This window comes from Crocuta crocuta, unplaced genomic scaffold (genome assembly GCF_008692635.1).
Source record: "Crocuta crocuta isolate KB4526 unplaced genomic scaffold, BGI_CrCroc_1.0 scaffold1079, whole genome shotgun sequence".
In the NCBI taxonomy this organism is placed as follows: domain Eukaryota; kingdom Metazoa; phylum Chordata; class Mammalia; order Carnivora; family Hyaenidae; genus Crocuta; species Crocuta crocuta.
The window spans coordinates 586359-602917 of NW_027529995.1; the positions used below are offsets into that span (position 1 = coordinate 586359).

At 44.9% G+C, this 16559-nt stretch overlaps 1 protein-coding gene across 6 annotated transcripts in view; it reads left to right on the forward strand.

Annotated features, from left to right (window-relative positions):
* LOC144231003 (IQ domain-containing protein F3-like) overlaps nucleotides 1-16212 on the forward strand; it is a 65172-nt gene extending 48960 nt beyond the window's left edge. Inside the window, exons 1-4 of one of the 6 annotated variants that reach the window (XM_077763384.1) lie at nucleotides 1718-1854; nucleotides 2034-2162; nucleotides 14959-15006; nucleotides 15763-16212. In XM_077763384.1, coding sequence (XP_077619510.1) covers nucleotides 1837-1854; nucleotides 2034-2162; nucleotides 14959-15006; nucleotides 15763-16158 — 591 coding nt within the window. In that variant the 5' untranslated portion in view covers nucleotides 1718-1836 and the 3' untranslated portion in view covers nucleotides 16159-16212. Of the gene's footprint in view, nucleotides 1-1717; nucleotides 1855-2033; nucleotides 2163-3211; nucleotides 3662-14384; nucleotides 14469-14958; nucleotides 15007-15762 lie in introns of those variants that run through there. The other 5 variants (XM_077763381.1, XM_077763382.1, XM_077763385.1 and 2 more) reach the window with 5 other exon arrangements.
* The last annotated feature ends 347 nt before the right edge of the window (nucleotides 16213-16559 follow it).

The window sequence follows — 16559 nt, forward strand, 5'->3', positions numbered from 1 at the left end:
TATATAAATGGAATCATCCTGTGAATGCTCTTTGATGTCCTTCACTTAACGTAACATTTTTGAGATTCATCTGTTATCATGTGAATCAGTAGTTTGTTCCTTTTTTATTACTGTGTATTATTTCATTAAATGAATATACCACGGTTTGTCTCGTCACCTGTTGGTAAACACTGGGGTTGTTTCCACCATTGACCTCTTTGGGTTTTTTTTGTTTTGTTTTGTTTTTTTAATATTTTTATTTATTTCTAGGAGAGAGAGAGAGAGAGAGAGCGTGAGCAGGGGAGGGTCAGAGAGAGAGGGAGATACAGACTCTGAAATAGGCTCCAGGCTCTGAGCTGGCAGTCAGCACAGAGCCCGACGCGGGGCTCGAACCCTCGAACCATGAGATCATGACCTAAGCAAAAGTCGGACGCTCAACCGACTAAGCCACCCAGGCGCCCCCACCATTGACCTCTTTGAATAAAGTTGCTGTGAACATGGCAAAGGAAACAATCCATAAAACTAATAGGCAACCAACGGAATGGGAAAAGATAGTTGCAAACGACATATCAGATAAAGGGTTAACATCCAAAATCTATAAGNAAAAGGGGGAAACAGTGGGGGAGGTAGAGAGAAGCAAACCATGAGAGACTGTTGAAATGCTGAGAAAAAACTGAGGACTGATGGGTGTGAAGGGGAGGGTGGAGATGGGCATGGAGAAGAGCAGTTGTGGGGATGAGCACTGGGTGTTATATGGAAACCAACTTGACAATAAACTATTTGCAAAAAAAAAAAAGTTGCTGTGAACAGGTACGCACAGCTCTTTTGCAGATGTGTGTTTTCATTTCTCTTGTGTAAGTACCTATGAGTAGAACTAAGGAGTTAGGGGCGCCTGGGTGGCTTGGTCAGTTAGGTGTCTGACTTCGGCTCAGGTCATGATCTCACGGTTCATGGGTTCGAGCCCCACATCAGGCTGTGTGCTGACAGCTCAGAGCCTGGAGCCTGCTTCGGATTCTGTGTCTCCCTCTCTCTCTGACCCTCCCCTGCTCGCACCGTCTCTCTCTCTCACTCTCAGAAGTAAATAAAAAACGTTTAAAAAATTTTTTAAAATTAAAAACTAAAAAAAAAAGAACTGAGGAGTTATAGGGCAAATATATGCTTCTTTTCATTGGAAATTGCCAGACCCCTTTCCAAAGTGTTGCTGTTTCTTCCCTTCCCACCAGCAGTTTTATTAGAGATTCAACTGCTGTGTGTCTTTGCCAATATTTGGTGTTGTCAGTATTTTTATTTTCTCCATTCTCTAAGGTATCTTACTGTGGTGCAAATTTTCCTTTCTCATGACTAATGATGTTGGGTATCTTTTCATGTGCTTCTCAGCCATTTGTAAACGTTCAGTGAAGCGCTTAAGATTTGCTCCAAACCCCTTCTTTCTAATTTTTATATGGTTCCATTGTTTGTCTGAACTGAAATGCATGTAATTGAATTCTCTATAAATGAAGACTTAAATTGTCTCATATTTATGTTTTTACCAACCAGCCAGAATGACTGTTTATATATGCTTTAGTGCCGGTGGGTAAATATTTATCGTGTGCTGCCTTTTTAGCCAAATTTTGGGCATTTGGGGTAGGGAAGAGTGGGAAGATTTCCACATTTGCACCAAAACAAACTCTACTGTCTGGAACCACCCTAGTGCCTGAGTCATAGGTGCACTTATGACATCATAACCCTGTCTCCCCCTTTCCTCCTCCTGCCAGGCTGCCGCACAGACTTGGGAACAATGAAACCATTGAGCCCCTAACCATGGGGAATTTCGGGGATTGCAGACTGGAGAGGATTTGAACCATCTACATCCAAATCATGGGCGTTCCGTTTTGTGTAAGAGAGAGCCGCCCAAAGTTGCAGGCAGGGGAAGGTGGATTTGCACCGTTAACCCAGGTGCCAGTCCTACATCTAGGGTCTCTGGCAAGGCAGGAGGTTGAGTGTGTGGTGGATTTGGCACAAAATTGTACAAAGAACACCTGCCAACACCTTTCCTCTCTAAACTCTGATTACAGAAGTTTGGCCAGATTCATGAAATCATAATGGAAGAAGTCGATGAAACCAGATTGCCGAAAAATAAAGAGACAATAAAAAAAATACAGCTTCCATCCACATCACCACTGCCACCGCCACCCCCTCCAAAGGTAAGTGAGAGGCCTTCAGAGTTGAAGGTGACTCCTATCTGCAACATCTCTGACCCCAGTTACCCAGGAGTGATGGGTTGTCCTCTCTGTGCCCCATAGCATGGCATGATCCTAAAATTTGTCACCTGAACCAGGATCACATGTGAGTGAAAGACGGTGCTATGGATTATTCCTTAGGAACAATAAGCATAACCCGAGAACGTCCCCAGACAACCAGGACGAATGGTTGGCCCATTCCGAGCTGGAGCGAGCAGAGATGGACTCATCCTTGGTTATCCTTCCCTCCTGGTTCCTTCTCGGTCAGAGAAAGGTGGGGGACTGAGGCCCGGAGACTTGGTTGTGGGGATGGAAGCCCCTGACAAGCGGGGATCAGACCATGTCAAGTGGGGAGTGGAGCGGTGAGGCTGTGTGTGGAGAAGGCATTGCCATGTTCAGGGAGAGCCGAGTGTAGAACTATGTGGGAGCGCATGCGTGTGTGTATGTGCATGTGTGCATGTATGCATGCTAACTGAATTCAAAGGTGTGAGAACGAAAAAGAGTGAAAATGAGAAATAAACGAGAAGGACTCCAGACCGTGTGGAGCAGAGAAACTTCTGTACTGTGACTTGCCAGGGAGACACAGCAGGTTGTGGGTTGAGCTAGAGTCAGGCATGAAAGGCTAACAAAGGATGCCACTTCTCCAGCCTCCAGGTGGGGTGGAAGGGAAGACATGCAGCCCAGGTAGGTGGCCAGGCCCAGGTGCAACATGATATGTGGAGTACTGGTTCCAGGCTGGCCAAGCAGGTCCATGTCACCATGTGGTAGCCAAGGCAGATGAGGACCCTGAGACTCAGGGAACGTGATGTGTCCAGGTTCATTAACCAGAGAGGGGCAGAGACAAGATACCTATCTGGTCTACTGGCTCACTGCCCAGTACTCCTGAACTTCTGAGGAAGGGGCCATTGTTGATAAAGGATCAGGAGCCATTCCTGGCACAGTGTGGAGCTGAGTTGGGTGGGGAAGGTCCCCTGAGAGTCCCTTCTTTGCCTTTGCAACCTCTTCCCCCAAAGAAAAAGAAGCTCCCTGACCAAGAACTGAAAGCCATAAAGATCCAGGCCTGGTGGCGGGGCACCCTGGTGCGCAGGACATTGCTGCACGCAACACTCAGAGCATGGATCATTCAGCAGTGGTGGAAGATGACGCTGGCGAAGCTGCTGGCACAGAGGAAACGAGCAGCCTTAGAGTTCTACGTGCGGCAAGAATGGGCAGTGGTCAAGCTGCAGTCCTTGGTCCGCATGTGGCGCATACGTCAGCGATACTGCCGTTTGCTCCGTGCTGTCCGCATCATCCAGGTGTACTGGCGCTGGCATAATTGCCATTCCCGTGGCTTTTTCCAGGGCAGCTACGACCTCACAGGATCCCATCTGGGACTAGAACTCGAGATTTTTCTGGGGTCACAGATTTGCCGGATTACAGACTGCATCCCCTTCCCAATAAAGAACTAATCAGGTCTGCCCCAACTCTGTGTCACCAGATCTCTGTCAGACAAGCTCCAGGGGGTCCTTGTGTCAGCAAAGGGTCAGGGAAAATGATGGCAGATACTGGGCATGTCACGGTCAGCTCTGAAAAAGTGATGGAGGTCATCTGGGGTTCCTTGTGAAAAGGATTCTGAGTACCAGGTGCTGGATGAGAGGAATCTGTAATTGACTAGCAGTGTCTACCATGGGTGGGAGAGTTGGGGATTCAGGGTCACCAACTCTACCAACTTCAGGGAGACTCCCTCACACTGTGGTCCATGTAAATGGCACCTCCTGTAGTTGGGCCACATGGAGGCTGTGTCCCCTGATGCCCTTAATTCTTCAGTGTATTCCCAGTAAATGAAGAACAATTCCAAAAGCCCTCCTGTAGTCTACATAAGCCTGCATGGTCTGGCCCTGGCCATGTCACCCTCTCCATGTCCTCCCTGGCCACCCTGCTCTTCAGGCCTCCCTGCACATTCCCATCTCAGCACTTTGCACCTGTCGCCTCCTCTCCTTGGATACTCTTCCAGATGGAGCTTTCCCTCCAATCAGGTGTGTCTCTGCTCCATGCTTTCTCCTCAAAGAGACCTTTTTTGACCACCTTATTGAAATGGCTTCCCCACCCCTACTGTATGCTCTAGCACCTGACTCTGCTTTCCTGTTTTCAAAGTTCCCATCGCTACCCAAGGATATCTTGCCTCGTTTTCTGTTTTCTGTTGCTCCCACTAGAGGGTGAGCTTCAGGAGCACAAGGATCCAGGTTCAAATCTATGTTCCCAACACCTAGGTCCGTAGGTTCTGTTTCTCTGTCTCTTTCCCTTTCCCTTTCCAGTGTGTCATTGTATATATTTTTTAGGTTCTGTATATTATGTCATTTTATCATCTTAAAAAAGAGTCCCTTTCTGGGTTGGGAGACACTGCCTTGCCCAGGTCTAGGTAGTTAGTTCTTAAAAATAGCAAAGGACTAATCCTAGAGTATGCCTTTCATCTGCAAACTAGCCAGTTCAGGGCCATGCCTCCTTTTTCTCTGTCCTCTACACCTCAGAGGGCTGTATTCCTCTGCCTTAATCATCCCAAGCCAAGTACTAGGCATCTGCACCCCCCAACAACTTAGCAGGTCACAGAAAACACTCAAACCAGCTAGTCCTAAACTGTTTACCCTATCCTGTTTTGCCTTTCCCACTCCAACATAGGTCATGGGAAAAGTTTTTCTCTCATTTTTGTCTTCTGCCACTTGACCAAAACCTGATGACCCTGTGTGACATGCAGTGACCTCCTCTGAGAGGTGCTTTATTTTGTGCTTCTATTCTCTTGTGGCTGCACCTGACTGACCATCACATGAAAGAACACAAAACATGAATATAACTTAAGTAAAATTCACATAACTATTTTTAGATTAACCACATATTAACCATTAACATATGACTAAAAATTCAGTGGCCTTTAGTACCTTCTCAGTGTTAAGCAACCATTATCATCTGTACCAAGTTCTAAACATTTTCATAGTCCTAAAAGAAAACTCTGTATCCATTAAGGGGTACATGGGTGGCTCAGTCTGTTAAGCATCTAACTCCTTATTTCGACTCAAGTCATGTCCCATGGTTGTGAGATCGAGCCCCACATTGGGCTCTGTACCTAGCGTGGAGACTGCTTGGGATTCTCTCTCTCCCTCCCTCTCTCTCTGCCCCTCTCCCTCTCACACACACTCTCTCAAAATGAGTAAATAAACATAAAAAAAGAAAAAAACCAAGGGGCACCTGGGTGCTTGGTCCATTAAGCATCCAACTTCTCAGGTCATGATCTTGCAGTTCATGGATTTCTGCCCTGCTTCGGGCTCTGTGCTCACAGCTCAAAGCCTGGAGCCAGTTCCGGATTCTGTGTCTCCCTCTCTCTCTGCTCCTCCCCTATTTGTGCTCTGTTTCTCTTTCTCAAAAATAAACATTAAAAATAATTTAAAAGAAAAAGAAAACCTTATACCCATTAAGCAATCACTCCCTGGTACCCTGTCCTACTGCCAATGGCAACTGCCAATCTGCATTTTGTCTCCATAGGTTTACCTGCTGTGGACTTTTCATATAAATGGAACAATAAAAATATTTTGTGTCTAGTTTCTTACACTTCCTATAGTTCATCCACACTGTAGTATGTATCAGTACTTCATGACTTTTTATAGCTGATTAACATGTCATTGTGTGTCTATACTTTTGTTTATCCACTCATCTTTCTTTTTTTAACTTTTTAAAAAGATTATTTATTTTGAGGCAGAAGGCAGGGAGAGGCAGAGAGAAAGGAAGAGAGAGGAATTCCAAGCAGGCTCTGCACTGTCAGCACCGAGCCCTATGTGTGGCTCGAACTCATGAACCATGAGACCATGACCTAAGTCAAAACCATGAACTGGATGGCCAACTGGATGCCACCCAGGTGCCTCAGTCCACTCGTCTTTTGATAGACATTTGGATAGTGTGCACCTTTTGGCTACTGTGAATAATGTCACTATGAATAGCCACTACACGACATTACATTCCCACCAATGAGGTATAGGGTTCCAATTTTTCTACATCTTTCCTGACACTTTTTTCACTTTTGCAAATTCTAACCAACCCAGTGAGTGGGAAGTGGTAGCTCACTGTAGTCTGATTTACATTTCCCTCATGATGAATTTTGTTGGGCATCTTCTGTGTATTTTGTTCATTTGTCCACCTTTGGAGAAACATCTGTTCAAGTTTTGAGAAACTTTTCATTAGCCTGTGGCTGTCTTTTTGCAGTTTCACAAAATATTTATGTAATGAATGAATACACGATCCTACCGGGACTTGGATTTGTGGCTTCACCATGGTTCACAACCTACTTTCTAGAAATAGGTGTCCCACCATCCCTGAATGAATGTTTCAGACAACCATCCTAGAACCCTCATACCAAATAAACCTGTTATTCCAGGATTCTGGGAATTGTTACATCTCTTTGGCATTGCTTCCACGTGTGTGAGTACGTGTGTGTGAGTACGTGGGGGGGGGGTGAGTTGGAGGAGAATTTATTGTGCCATTTCATCTACAAATACTACTCTCTCGGTTTTCATCTCTCTGTGCTTCTCTGTCTATCCCTCATAATTCTGTCTTTCATAATACCTCTAATTTGTTCCTCAGTATCTTCCTCCCTCAGTCTGGGCCTCCCTCTGTCCTACACATTTCATGTCATGTCTCCTTGTCTCTGTTTTTTCAATTCACTGGATTTTCTGGATCTGTGCCTTTCTGGTAGAGATCATTAATAGCTAACCTGCCTCAGATATATTTCTGCTCTTCAAGGTCCTGCTTAACCCTTATCTTTAATCCCTCAGAGCCCCTTATCTTTATCCCTTTATCTTTAAGAGCCCCTTAAAGACGAGATGGAGAAGTCTCATGGAGGGTACCGATATGGTTGCTCCTGGACAATGGAGGCACGCACCTAACCTAGGCTCAGCTTAGGACATGCAAGTTCTTAGAGAAATGTCAGAATATTTTATGCATGTGGCCACAATGATTGGTTCGGGGATGAGCGCATGACATAAGCCAGGCCAATGAGTCTCTGTTGCGGTGCTGTGTTGGAAGTCCCAGGATTACCAACTATAAGGATTACGAAACCAGAGCTGCTAGGGGCACCAAATGGAAATAGCCGAGAATGGAGCCAACACAGAGGAAAGATCCATCAGTTGCCAAGAAAGAGACTAAGCCACAAGGATTCCTTTGGGCCTCTGGAGCCAGCCATGCTTGAAGCTACAACTACCTATACGAAAGGAATTCATTTTGTAAGCCAATAAACCATTTTCGCTTAAGTCAGTTTGGTAAAACAGCAAAAAAAAAAAAAAAAAAGGAGATCTCAATAGATTAGTAAACATTTAAATATAATTCAGGGATCAAAAAGAATGAAATCTTGCCATTTGTAACAGTGTGGATGGAACCAGAGTATATTATGCTAAGCGAAATAAGTCAGCCAGAGAAAGACAAATATCATATGATTTCACTCATATGTGGAACTTAAGAAACAAAACAGGGGCCCCTGAGTGGCTCAGTTGGTTAAGTGTACAACTTCGGCTCAGGTCACAATCTCACTGATGGTGGGTTCAAGCCCCACGTCGGGCTCTGTGCTGACAACTCAGAACCTGGAGCCTGCTTCAGATTTTGTGTCTACCTCTCTCTCTGCCCCTCCTTTGCTTGTGATCTGTCTGTCTCTCTCTGTCTCAAAAATAAATAAACATTAAAAAAAAATTAATCAAAAAAAAAAAGAAACAAAACATGAACATAAGGGAAGAGAAGAAAAAATAAAAAATAAAACAGAGAAGGAGGCAAACCACAAGAGACTCTTAAATACAGAGAACAAACTGAGGGCTGCTGGAGGGGAGGTGGATGGGGGGTGGGCTAAATGGGTGATGGACATTAAGGAGGACAGTTGTTGGGATGAGCACTGGGTATTATATGTAAGTGATGAATCACTAAATTTCTCTCCTGAAACCACTGCTACACTACATATTAACTAGCTTGAATTTAAATTTTTTAAAAAGAGTGAAATAAAACATTAAAAATTAAAAAAAAAGGGGGGGGAGCACCTGGGTGGCTCAGTCGGTTAAGCGTCCAACTTCAGTCAGGTCACGATCTCACTGATGGTGGGTTCAAGCCCCACGTCGGACTCTGTGATGACAGCTCAGAGCCTGGAGCGTGTTTTGGATTCTCCGTCTCCCTCTCTCTCTGACCTTCCCCTGCTCAGGCTGTCTCTCTCTCTCTCTCTAACTCAGAAATAAAACATTTAAAAAAAATTTTAAAGAGTGAAAAAAATGTAAGAAAAAAAAACACTTAAAAGAGATTGATATGAACTGCTTCTCAGAAAGTGTTTTTCTTTTTTTTTTAATTTTTTAACGTTTATTTATTTTTGAGAGACAGAGAGAGTGAGCATGGGTGGGGAGGGGCAGAAAGAGAGGGAGACACAGAATCTGAAGCAGGCTCCAGGCTCTGAGCTGTCAGCACAGAGCCTGATGCGGGGCTAGAACTCATGGACCTCGAGATGATGACCTGAGCCGAAGTCAGACGCTTAACCAACTGAGGCACCCCAGAAAGTGGTTTTCAAAAATTAGTTTTTTAATTAGAAACTTGACAGAAGATGTGCCTAGGGAATTCTCAAGTAAGTGTTGGATTATCTCTCATTTAATGCACCCAGAGGACCAGAACATTCTTGTAATGCTGTGTAGTTTGATGAAAAAGGAAAGTGCTGTGGATTGATGGGTAAATCAGCTAATTATCTGGAATCAGAATGTCCAGATGTGAATCTAATCATGGATTGGTCACCTATGAGCCAATGTAGAGTCTTTAATTAGCCTAGCTCAGCAAGTCTGCAGGCGGGTGTCATGGGCAACCATCAGCCATTCATGAAACAACTGTATTAGGAATAAATAAAACTGTCAGGTCCTTCTCTTGCGCTCTACTTAACTTACACAAAGCACATGCATGGCAGTCTTCACTTCTAGGATAACCTCTGAGCTGTGCCTCTTTAAGAAAGTGGACATCTTATTATATGTGTTAGACCCAGGGAAGAAATAGAGCAATGCTTTTCAAACTATAGCATATATCACAATCATGTGGGGGTCTCATTAAAGCCAAAGATTGCTGGCCCCACCCAACATTTCTGATTTAGTTTACAGGGTGCCAAGAATATTTCTAATATGTTTTCTAGGTGGTGCTGTGGCTGCTGTTCTAGGGAACCCCACTTTGAGAACTACTGGGGTAGAGCTTAACTGTGTGGTCACTGTGAAGGACAGCATGACCAAAATAGCAGAGAGTTAAATAAATTGAAGTTTATTTCTCTTTTCCAAAGAAGTTCAGAAACAGGTATCCAGACCCCAGGATGCACTGCACAGGGTGAAGAATCCTAGCCCCTACTAACTTATTACTCTGCTATATATGGTCTGTGAGCCCAAGATCACCGCATGATCCCAAATGTCTGTTTCAACTTCAACAATCCCCTCCACAATCTAGCCAGCCAGGAGGAAGGAGAAGGAGAAAGGCATGCTCCTTCTCTTTAGGGCATATCCTTGAAGCTATATGTGCCACTCTTGTCCACAGCTCAAAGGATATAACAGAAGACCGATAAAAGGGGAAATATATCATATAGTTATTCATAGAATTACTCAAGATTGTAAAATTGTCAGTTACCTCCAAGTTGATCTGTAAGTTAAACTCAATTCCTATAAGAATCTAATCAGGAGTTTTTGGGAACTTGACAAAGTGATAAAAAGAAATCATATTGAATAAGTGTCCACAATTAGTAAAGACCATTTTGAAAAAAAAGAGACTAGAGGTAGGAGTATGGTAAGACACATGAAAATACATCAAAAGATTGTAATAACAACAGTGTGTAATTGAGGCACCAGCTACTGCTAAGACTCTAAGGTGAGGAGTAAACATTTAAATAAGGATTTGTTGGATTCCCTTCATCCTGTTCTCCTCCTTCATATATACAGCTGGCAATAGCCCCTTCTCCACCCTGGCAGAAGAGAGGTTTCTTTTCTGCATAAGTTGAACCAGGGAGGACCTAGACTCCAGAATTTCAGTCATGGCTGAAGGCAGAGGTGAAGCACCATACTAAAATGGAAGGATTAAATGAAAGTGTGTAGGCTGGACGGTGAGGCCTCCAGCCCTCTGTGCCAGCTCACCTCCCTGAAGGCTTGCAGTCACGTTTCATTCCACTCTCTGACTCGAGGTTCTGGGATTCCTCTCTGGGGCATCAGTCAATTATTGCTACGCAAATGCTGCATAGCAAACTGCCACAAGCCTCAGTGGCATGCAACAGGAAGCATGTTGATCTAGGCCATGGTTAGCTGGGATAGCTTAGCTGGAGAAGCTCTGCCCCACGTTTCCAATCCTCTTCCTCATACCCCTACCCCAGGCACTTCCTTGTTGGCAATGGCAGAAGTCCAAGAGGGTAAACATAAATTGGCAAAGACTTTCAAAGCCAAGGTCAAACTTGCATGTCATCATTCCACCTTATTCTGTTGACCAAAGCATGTCACACTGCCAAACCCAAGGCACAGGAAGATAGATTCTATCCCCTTGTGGGAAGAAACTACAAAGTCCCACAGGAAAAAATATGAATGTAATACCACGAAAGCAATCTACCACAATCTCCAAAGAGTAAAACAAATGAATGCTAACTTTGGGGGTTCCCCACTGAAACAAAACCCAACCCTACCTTATTAACCTACACTGAATGATACCAGTTAATAAGCCGCACCCATGCACTCTGAGCTTCCCTTTGGCATTTTAGTGCCATGCTTAGACACATGAATGGACAACCAAAGGTTATTAACATGAGAGACTGAGATAAAAACAGGAAAAAGGGGACTTAAAAGAAAAAAGATCATACTGGGAACAGAAGAAAAAGGTTTAAAAAACCAAACTAACAATTATAAGTACTATTCCCTTTTTAAATGTTTATTTATTTGAGAGAGAGCACAAGGGAGGGAGGGGCAGAGAAAGAGGGAGACACAGAACCCTAAGCAGGATCCAAGCTCTGAGCTGTCAGCACAGAGCCGGATGTGGGGCTCGAACCCATGAATCATGTGATCATGACTTGAGCCAAAGTCAGGTGTTTAACTAACTGAGCCACCCTGATGTCCCTGTTACTACTATTCCTAATAAAAGATAACAAATCAGTGAAATAAGAATACTGTGCTTTAAAAGAATAGTCCAAAGACAAGAAGGAGCTCTTGAAAGCTGAGACTCTTAAAAACGGGGAATATCTTCCCAAAAAGTAGAATAAAAAGACAAAATCAGAAAATAGTGTAGAAAATATTGGAAAATTAGAGGATCAATCTATCATCTGACTAATAAGACTTATCTAAGTATTAAGTAGAGAAAACTAAAAGGTAGAAATCTTTTTAAAAACTCATAAAGTTTCTCATAGTTGGATGATACAAATTTTATAAACTAATGTGCCCCATACAATGAGTGAGGCAGGGGGTGGGGGAACATATCAGAAAGGCTGAGAACGACATGTCTAGTGGGTGTGAGGTATCTGGGATGGTTGGGTCAGAGATATTAGGACAGTTGTTTCTAGAGAGTAGGATTTGAACCCTTATGAAGACACTTTAAGTCTAAGACCTACATGGACTCATGTATTCCTTCATTATGTAATCACTTACTGAAACAACAATAATTTTAGAACATCCTAAAAACTAAAGATAAGGGACGAGGAGAAGATCCTAAAAACTTCCAGAGAGGAAAAAATAAGTCACATCATATGGATGAAGGAATCAGAGTCACATTAGACCTCTAGGAAAAGTTAAACCAATTCCTCAAATTTGAGGGAAAACTATTTTCAGTCTAGAATTCCATACTTAGCAATACTATCAGTCAGATTTGAAGGTAGAAAAAAAATCATTTTCAGACATGCAAATGTCTACATATTTATATCCATGCACTTTTCCTTGGGAAACTATCATAACATGCGCTCTATCCAAAATAGGGACTAAATCCAAGAAAGAGGGAGACCTAATATACAGGATCATGTTCCTGTCACTTGGTGAAGACCTCAGTGTCAGACATAAACCAGAATTTAACAGGAAATATGTGACCCTGAATGAGAAAGTACTAATTTAAAAATTTTCAAAAGCACAATTATAAAGGGAGAAATGGATGGAATGATATCTGTGCAATGAATGACACCATGAAAAAAGTCAGTTGGCAGATGATTGTTTAGGAAAAGATATTTGCAACATATCTATCCACAAAAGGTTGTCCAAGGAAGTCATACAAGAAGATGATGGGAATCCAATAGAAGAAATAGGCCAAGGACTAGACCAGACAATTACACAGAAATGCCAGAAGGCCAAGATGAAATCATTGTAAGAGCTGAAAGACAGAGCAGTACTAGGACCAGATGCCATTCCAAGGACCTTACCTTCATGAATCTCCACAACAGCTCCTTGGAAGAGGAACCATGTTGCTATCTTCACTTTGCCCAGGAAGAAACAGACACCACTGAAAGACTTGGTTAGGTGCATCCAGCCAGAAAGGGTCTGTGTCAAGATTGGAGCCCCGTTACTTAGCCTGAAGAATCCTGCTCTGCTCAAGTCATTAGTCAGAGAAATGCAAATTAAAAGAGCAAGGTGACACCACTTCACATCTTTCAGTTTGGCAAAAATTAGGAGATGATTGATAGAGGTTGCATTGGTGCTGCCACTGTGGAAAACAGTCTGTCAGTATTTAGTAGCATGGAGGAGCCACCTGTCCCATGACACAGCAAGCCACCCCCGTGTGCATTCCCTGGAGGATGCCTCCCAGGGAGGCACAGACACATGCAGGAAGATGCTCCTCACAGCACTCCCTGCCATGGCTTACCTCATCTGTGGGGCAGAGAGCAGGGAAACAGGTTATGCTGGGTCATGAGCACATCGGGAGTCCTTATCTGTTGTCAAATTTTGTATACATTTAAACCTTTCATGATAAAAAAAAAAACTGTGAAGCTGTGCAGGAAAGGATAGGGAACCAGAATGTGCTCTGTGGCACAGTGTTCAGTGGCACTCACAGAGTCATGATAATATAAACACTAAATTGCCATTGGGAACCTAAGTGGCAGCAAGTGACCTAATTGGGAAGACGAAGGGAGAAAAGTGAGATTTTGGGGGGATGGGGATGGAGCAGAAAGACAAATCCTCTTCTTTTTTGGTGGAGAGTTAATGCCTTGAAATGATGAGACCATGTCAGCATGTCCCTGAGGTTTGGAGGGGGCTATCCAGAGGCGGTTAAGAGAAGAAAGCGAGCGTGGCTGAGAGATGGCAGTGGGGACAGCTAGAGGCAGCTGGTCTTGAAGGCAAGGTTGAATAACTAAGTGACTCTTTCAAATATGACCATCGCCACCACTAGAGGACTCTACACTGGGGAACACTATCTCTTACATAATGACTCATGTTTGGAAAATTCCTCCAGCCCAGTAAATTTCAGACACTGAATGGAAGGGCTTGTTTTGTGTTAAGGAACATATATTGGCTTGCTAGACACCAAACAACTACAGAAAGACAATGGTTCAGCACCTGGAGGGGAATAGAAATAGACTGAGATACCTCCATCCTTGGCCCCTTCTGCTCACCCTCCATACTCACTGTCACTCTCAATAAAAGAAGGATTTTCCCGGGGCGCCTGGGTGGCTTAGTCGGTTAGGCGTCCGACTTTCGCTTAGGTCATGATCTCGCGGTTCGTGGGTTCGAGCCCCGCGTCGGGCTCTGTGCTGACTGCCAGCTCAGAGCCTGGAGCCTGTTTCAGTCTGTGACTCCCTCTCTCTCTGACCTTCCCCTGCTCACGCTGTCTCTCTCTCTCTCTCTCCTAGAAATAAATAAAAAACATTAAAAAAAAGAATTAAAAAAAAAAAAAAGAAGGATTTTCCCACACACTGAGGAAGGGCATGAAGGCAGATAAGGCAGGACACAGGGAGCATCCTGAGCCCAGGCACATTTCTCTGTACTGCTTAAGCAGCTCTCCTTAGTGATGATGACAGGACAGTCCTTTGAGGGAGCAAGACTAGAGGTCATCCTTTGGATAGGACAGACTCACAGAGGCTGTGGTTTCCCTAAGGACACTGGTCCATCCCTGGCAGGAGGGAAATGAGCAGATGTTTCCTCTTTACCCAATAAAGAGGCAACCTGGTCCCTGGGTCATAGTTGCCCTGTGACATCATGGCTATCTCCTCCTCTCTCACCCTTCCTGTCTCTGCCAGGACCAATGGAGCAGCAATTGGAGGGGGTGTGAACACCTGAACCACTGCCCCAAACCATGGGCAGTAAATGCTGTGTAAGACAGACACCCTCTCCCTGCGGGTAGGGAATTGGCCAATGGCAGAGAAGCACCAGATGACTTCAAAAGGACTCAGAGGAATGCCTGGATGTCTCAGTTGATTAAGCGTCCAACCCTTGATTTGGGCTCAGGTCATGATATCGTGGTTGTGAGATTGAGCCCTGTGTAGGATCGGGCTCTACACTGAGCATGGAGCCTACTTGGGATTCTCTCTCCCCATCTTTCTGCCCCTCCCTCCCTAAAGCAGACTCCAGGCTCCAAGCTGTCAGCACAGAGCCTGACTCGGGTCCAGGTCATGGACCACAAGATCATGACCTGAGCCAAAGTCGGCCACTCAACCAACTGAGCCACCTAGGTGCCCCAAATAAATAAACTTTAAAAAAAAATTTTTTTTAAAGGACTTGGAAAGAATGGGGAAGTAAGGCTGTGAGGACTTTGCACAGAGGCTGGTCCTCACTCATGGTTTCTCTCTATATTCTTATTGCAGAAGTCTGGTCCAGATGAGGATGCACGAGAGAGAGAGAGACTGAAGAAGGTAGGTGGAGCCTAGGAGCACGAGAAAACCACAGTTCATTGACCTTCTGAGGACAGAGCCCTTGGAAGTGAAGGATCCATCTCTGGTCCCACAACTGAGAAGTCGGCTCAGCGTTGCTCTCCTATCCCCATAAATTCCCTCCCTATTCTGAGTGAGCTGTGTTAAGTATGGAGAGACAGCAGAAAGGTGAGGAATCAGGATGTAGACAGGCCACTGGATGGTGACACACAGCAGTGGGAACTGGAAAGCTGGGGAAAGGAAGGCCTGGGTTTAGAAGGATATGGGGATGACCGAGAGGTAGTAATGGAAATCAAAAGAAGTGAGGTAAAGGGAAGCCCTCAAGGGGCCATGGCATGACGTGAGGCGTCAGGAGGCAGCATCATAGGCTGGAATTTGGGCTGAGATTCAGGCCATAAATGCAGAGGTTCTTTCTCAGAGGACCCTTTGGTTCCTCACGCTCATGGCAGGACTTCTGGATCAGAAATTGTTTCCACAGAACCTGTGAAGACCACAGGGCAAGCATATCGCCATTTTGTAGATGAGGACACTATGACTCAGAGGATGAACTGATGTGTCTATGGCCACAGATAAGATAGAGGTAGAGGCAAAACCCCACCCAGGACTCCTGGGTCCTCAGAACCACCAGGGGGAAAGGCTGGTTGTTATGAGAGAAGATCAGAGCTCCTTCATTGTAGACACCAGACTTGTAGTTGTTTGTAACAAATTTATGTGGAGTCCTCTGCTTTGCTTGGTTAGCAGCTTTGTCAAAAACGCCACAGAGCAAGAGTCAGGGCAGCTGAGAAGATCCAGGCCTGGTGGCGTGGCACCCTGGTGCGTCGCACCCTGCTGGTGGCAGCCCTCAGGGCCTGGATGATTCAGCTCTGGTGGAGAACACTCTTGTGGAGGCGGATTCTTAAGCAGCGGCAGGACCTGCTGAAGATCTATGTAATCCAGGAGGAGGCGGCAGTCAAGCTCCAGTCCTGGGTTCGCATGTGGCAGTGCCATCAACATTACTGCCGGATATGCAATGCTATCTGCATCTTCCAGGCCCCGAAGAACTACTTTGCATTCCAGACCAGTGCTCTTCTGCAGGCACAATATGAAGTCACTCCCAACCAGCCAGAGTTCCATATTGAAATCCTATCAGTCTAAAAGTACTACAGGGTGGAGAACTGCTCCACTGCCCCCAATAAATGTCTGACCAGGTTTTGTGTGTCTCAGTGACTCCTACACCGCGAAGACCCCAAGGCCTCCCTCATCTTCATAGGGTAATACAGGTATCTCTCCCCCAACTCCCGTCCCTTAGTGCCGACTGACAGTGGCCATATGCCACTGGCTCCATCCAAATCAGAGATTGCTACCTGACGTTGTCCTCACACATCCAGAGCCAGGTGTCCCATTCCATAACCCTGGCACCATTCTTATCTCCTGGCCTCGCAATTTGGAGGGGTTAGGCTTTATATTCCCAAAGACTCCAGGCACCTCCTCTTATGAGAGTTGCCTTTGAATCCATATTCTGTTAGCCTGCCATCACAGACCAGCTGGGGCTTGCA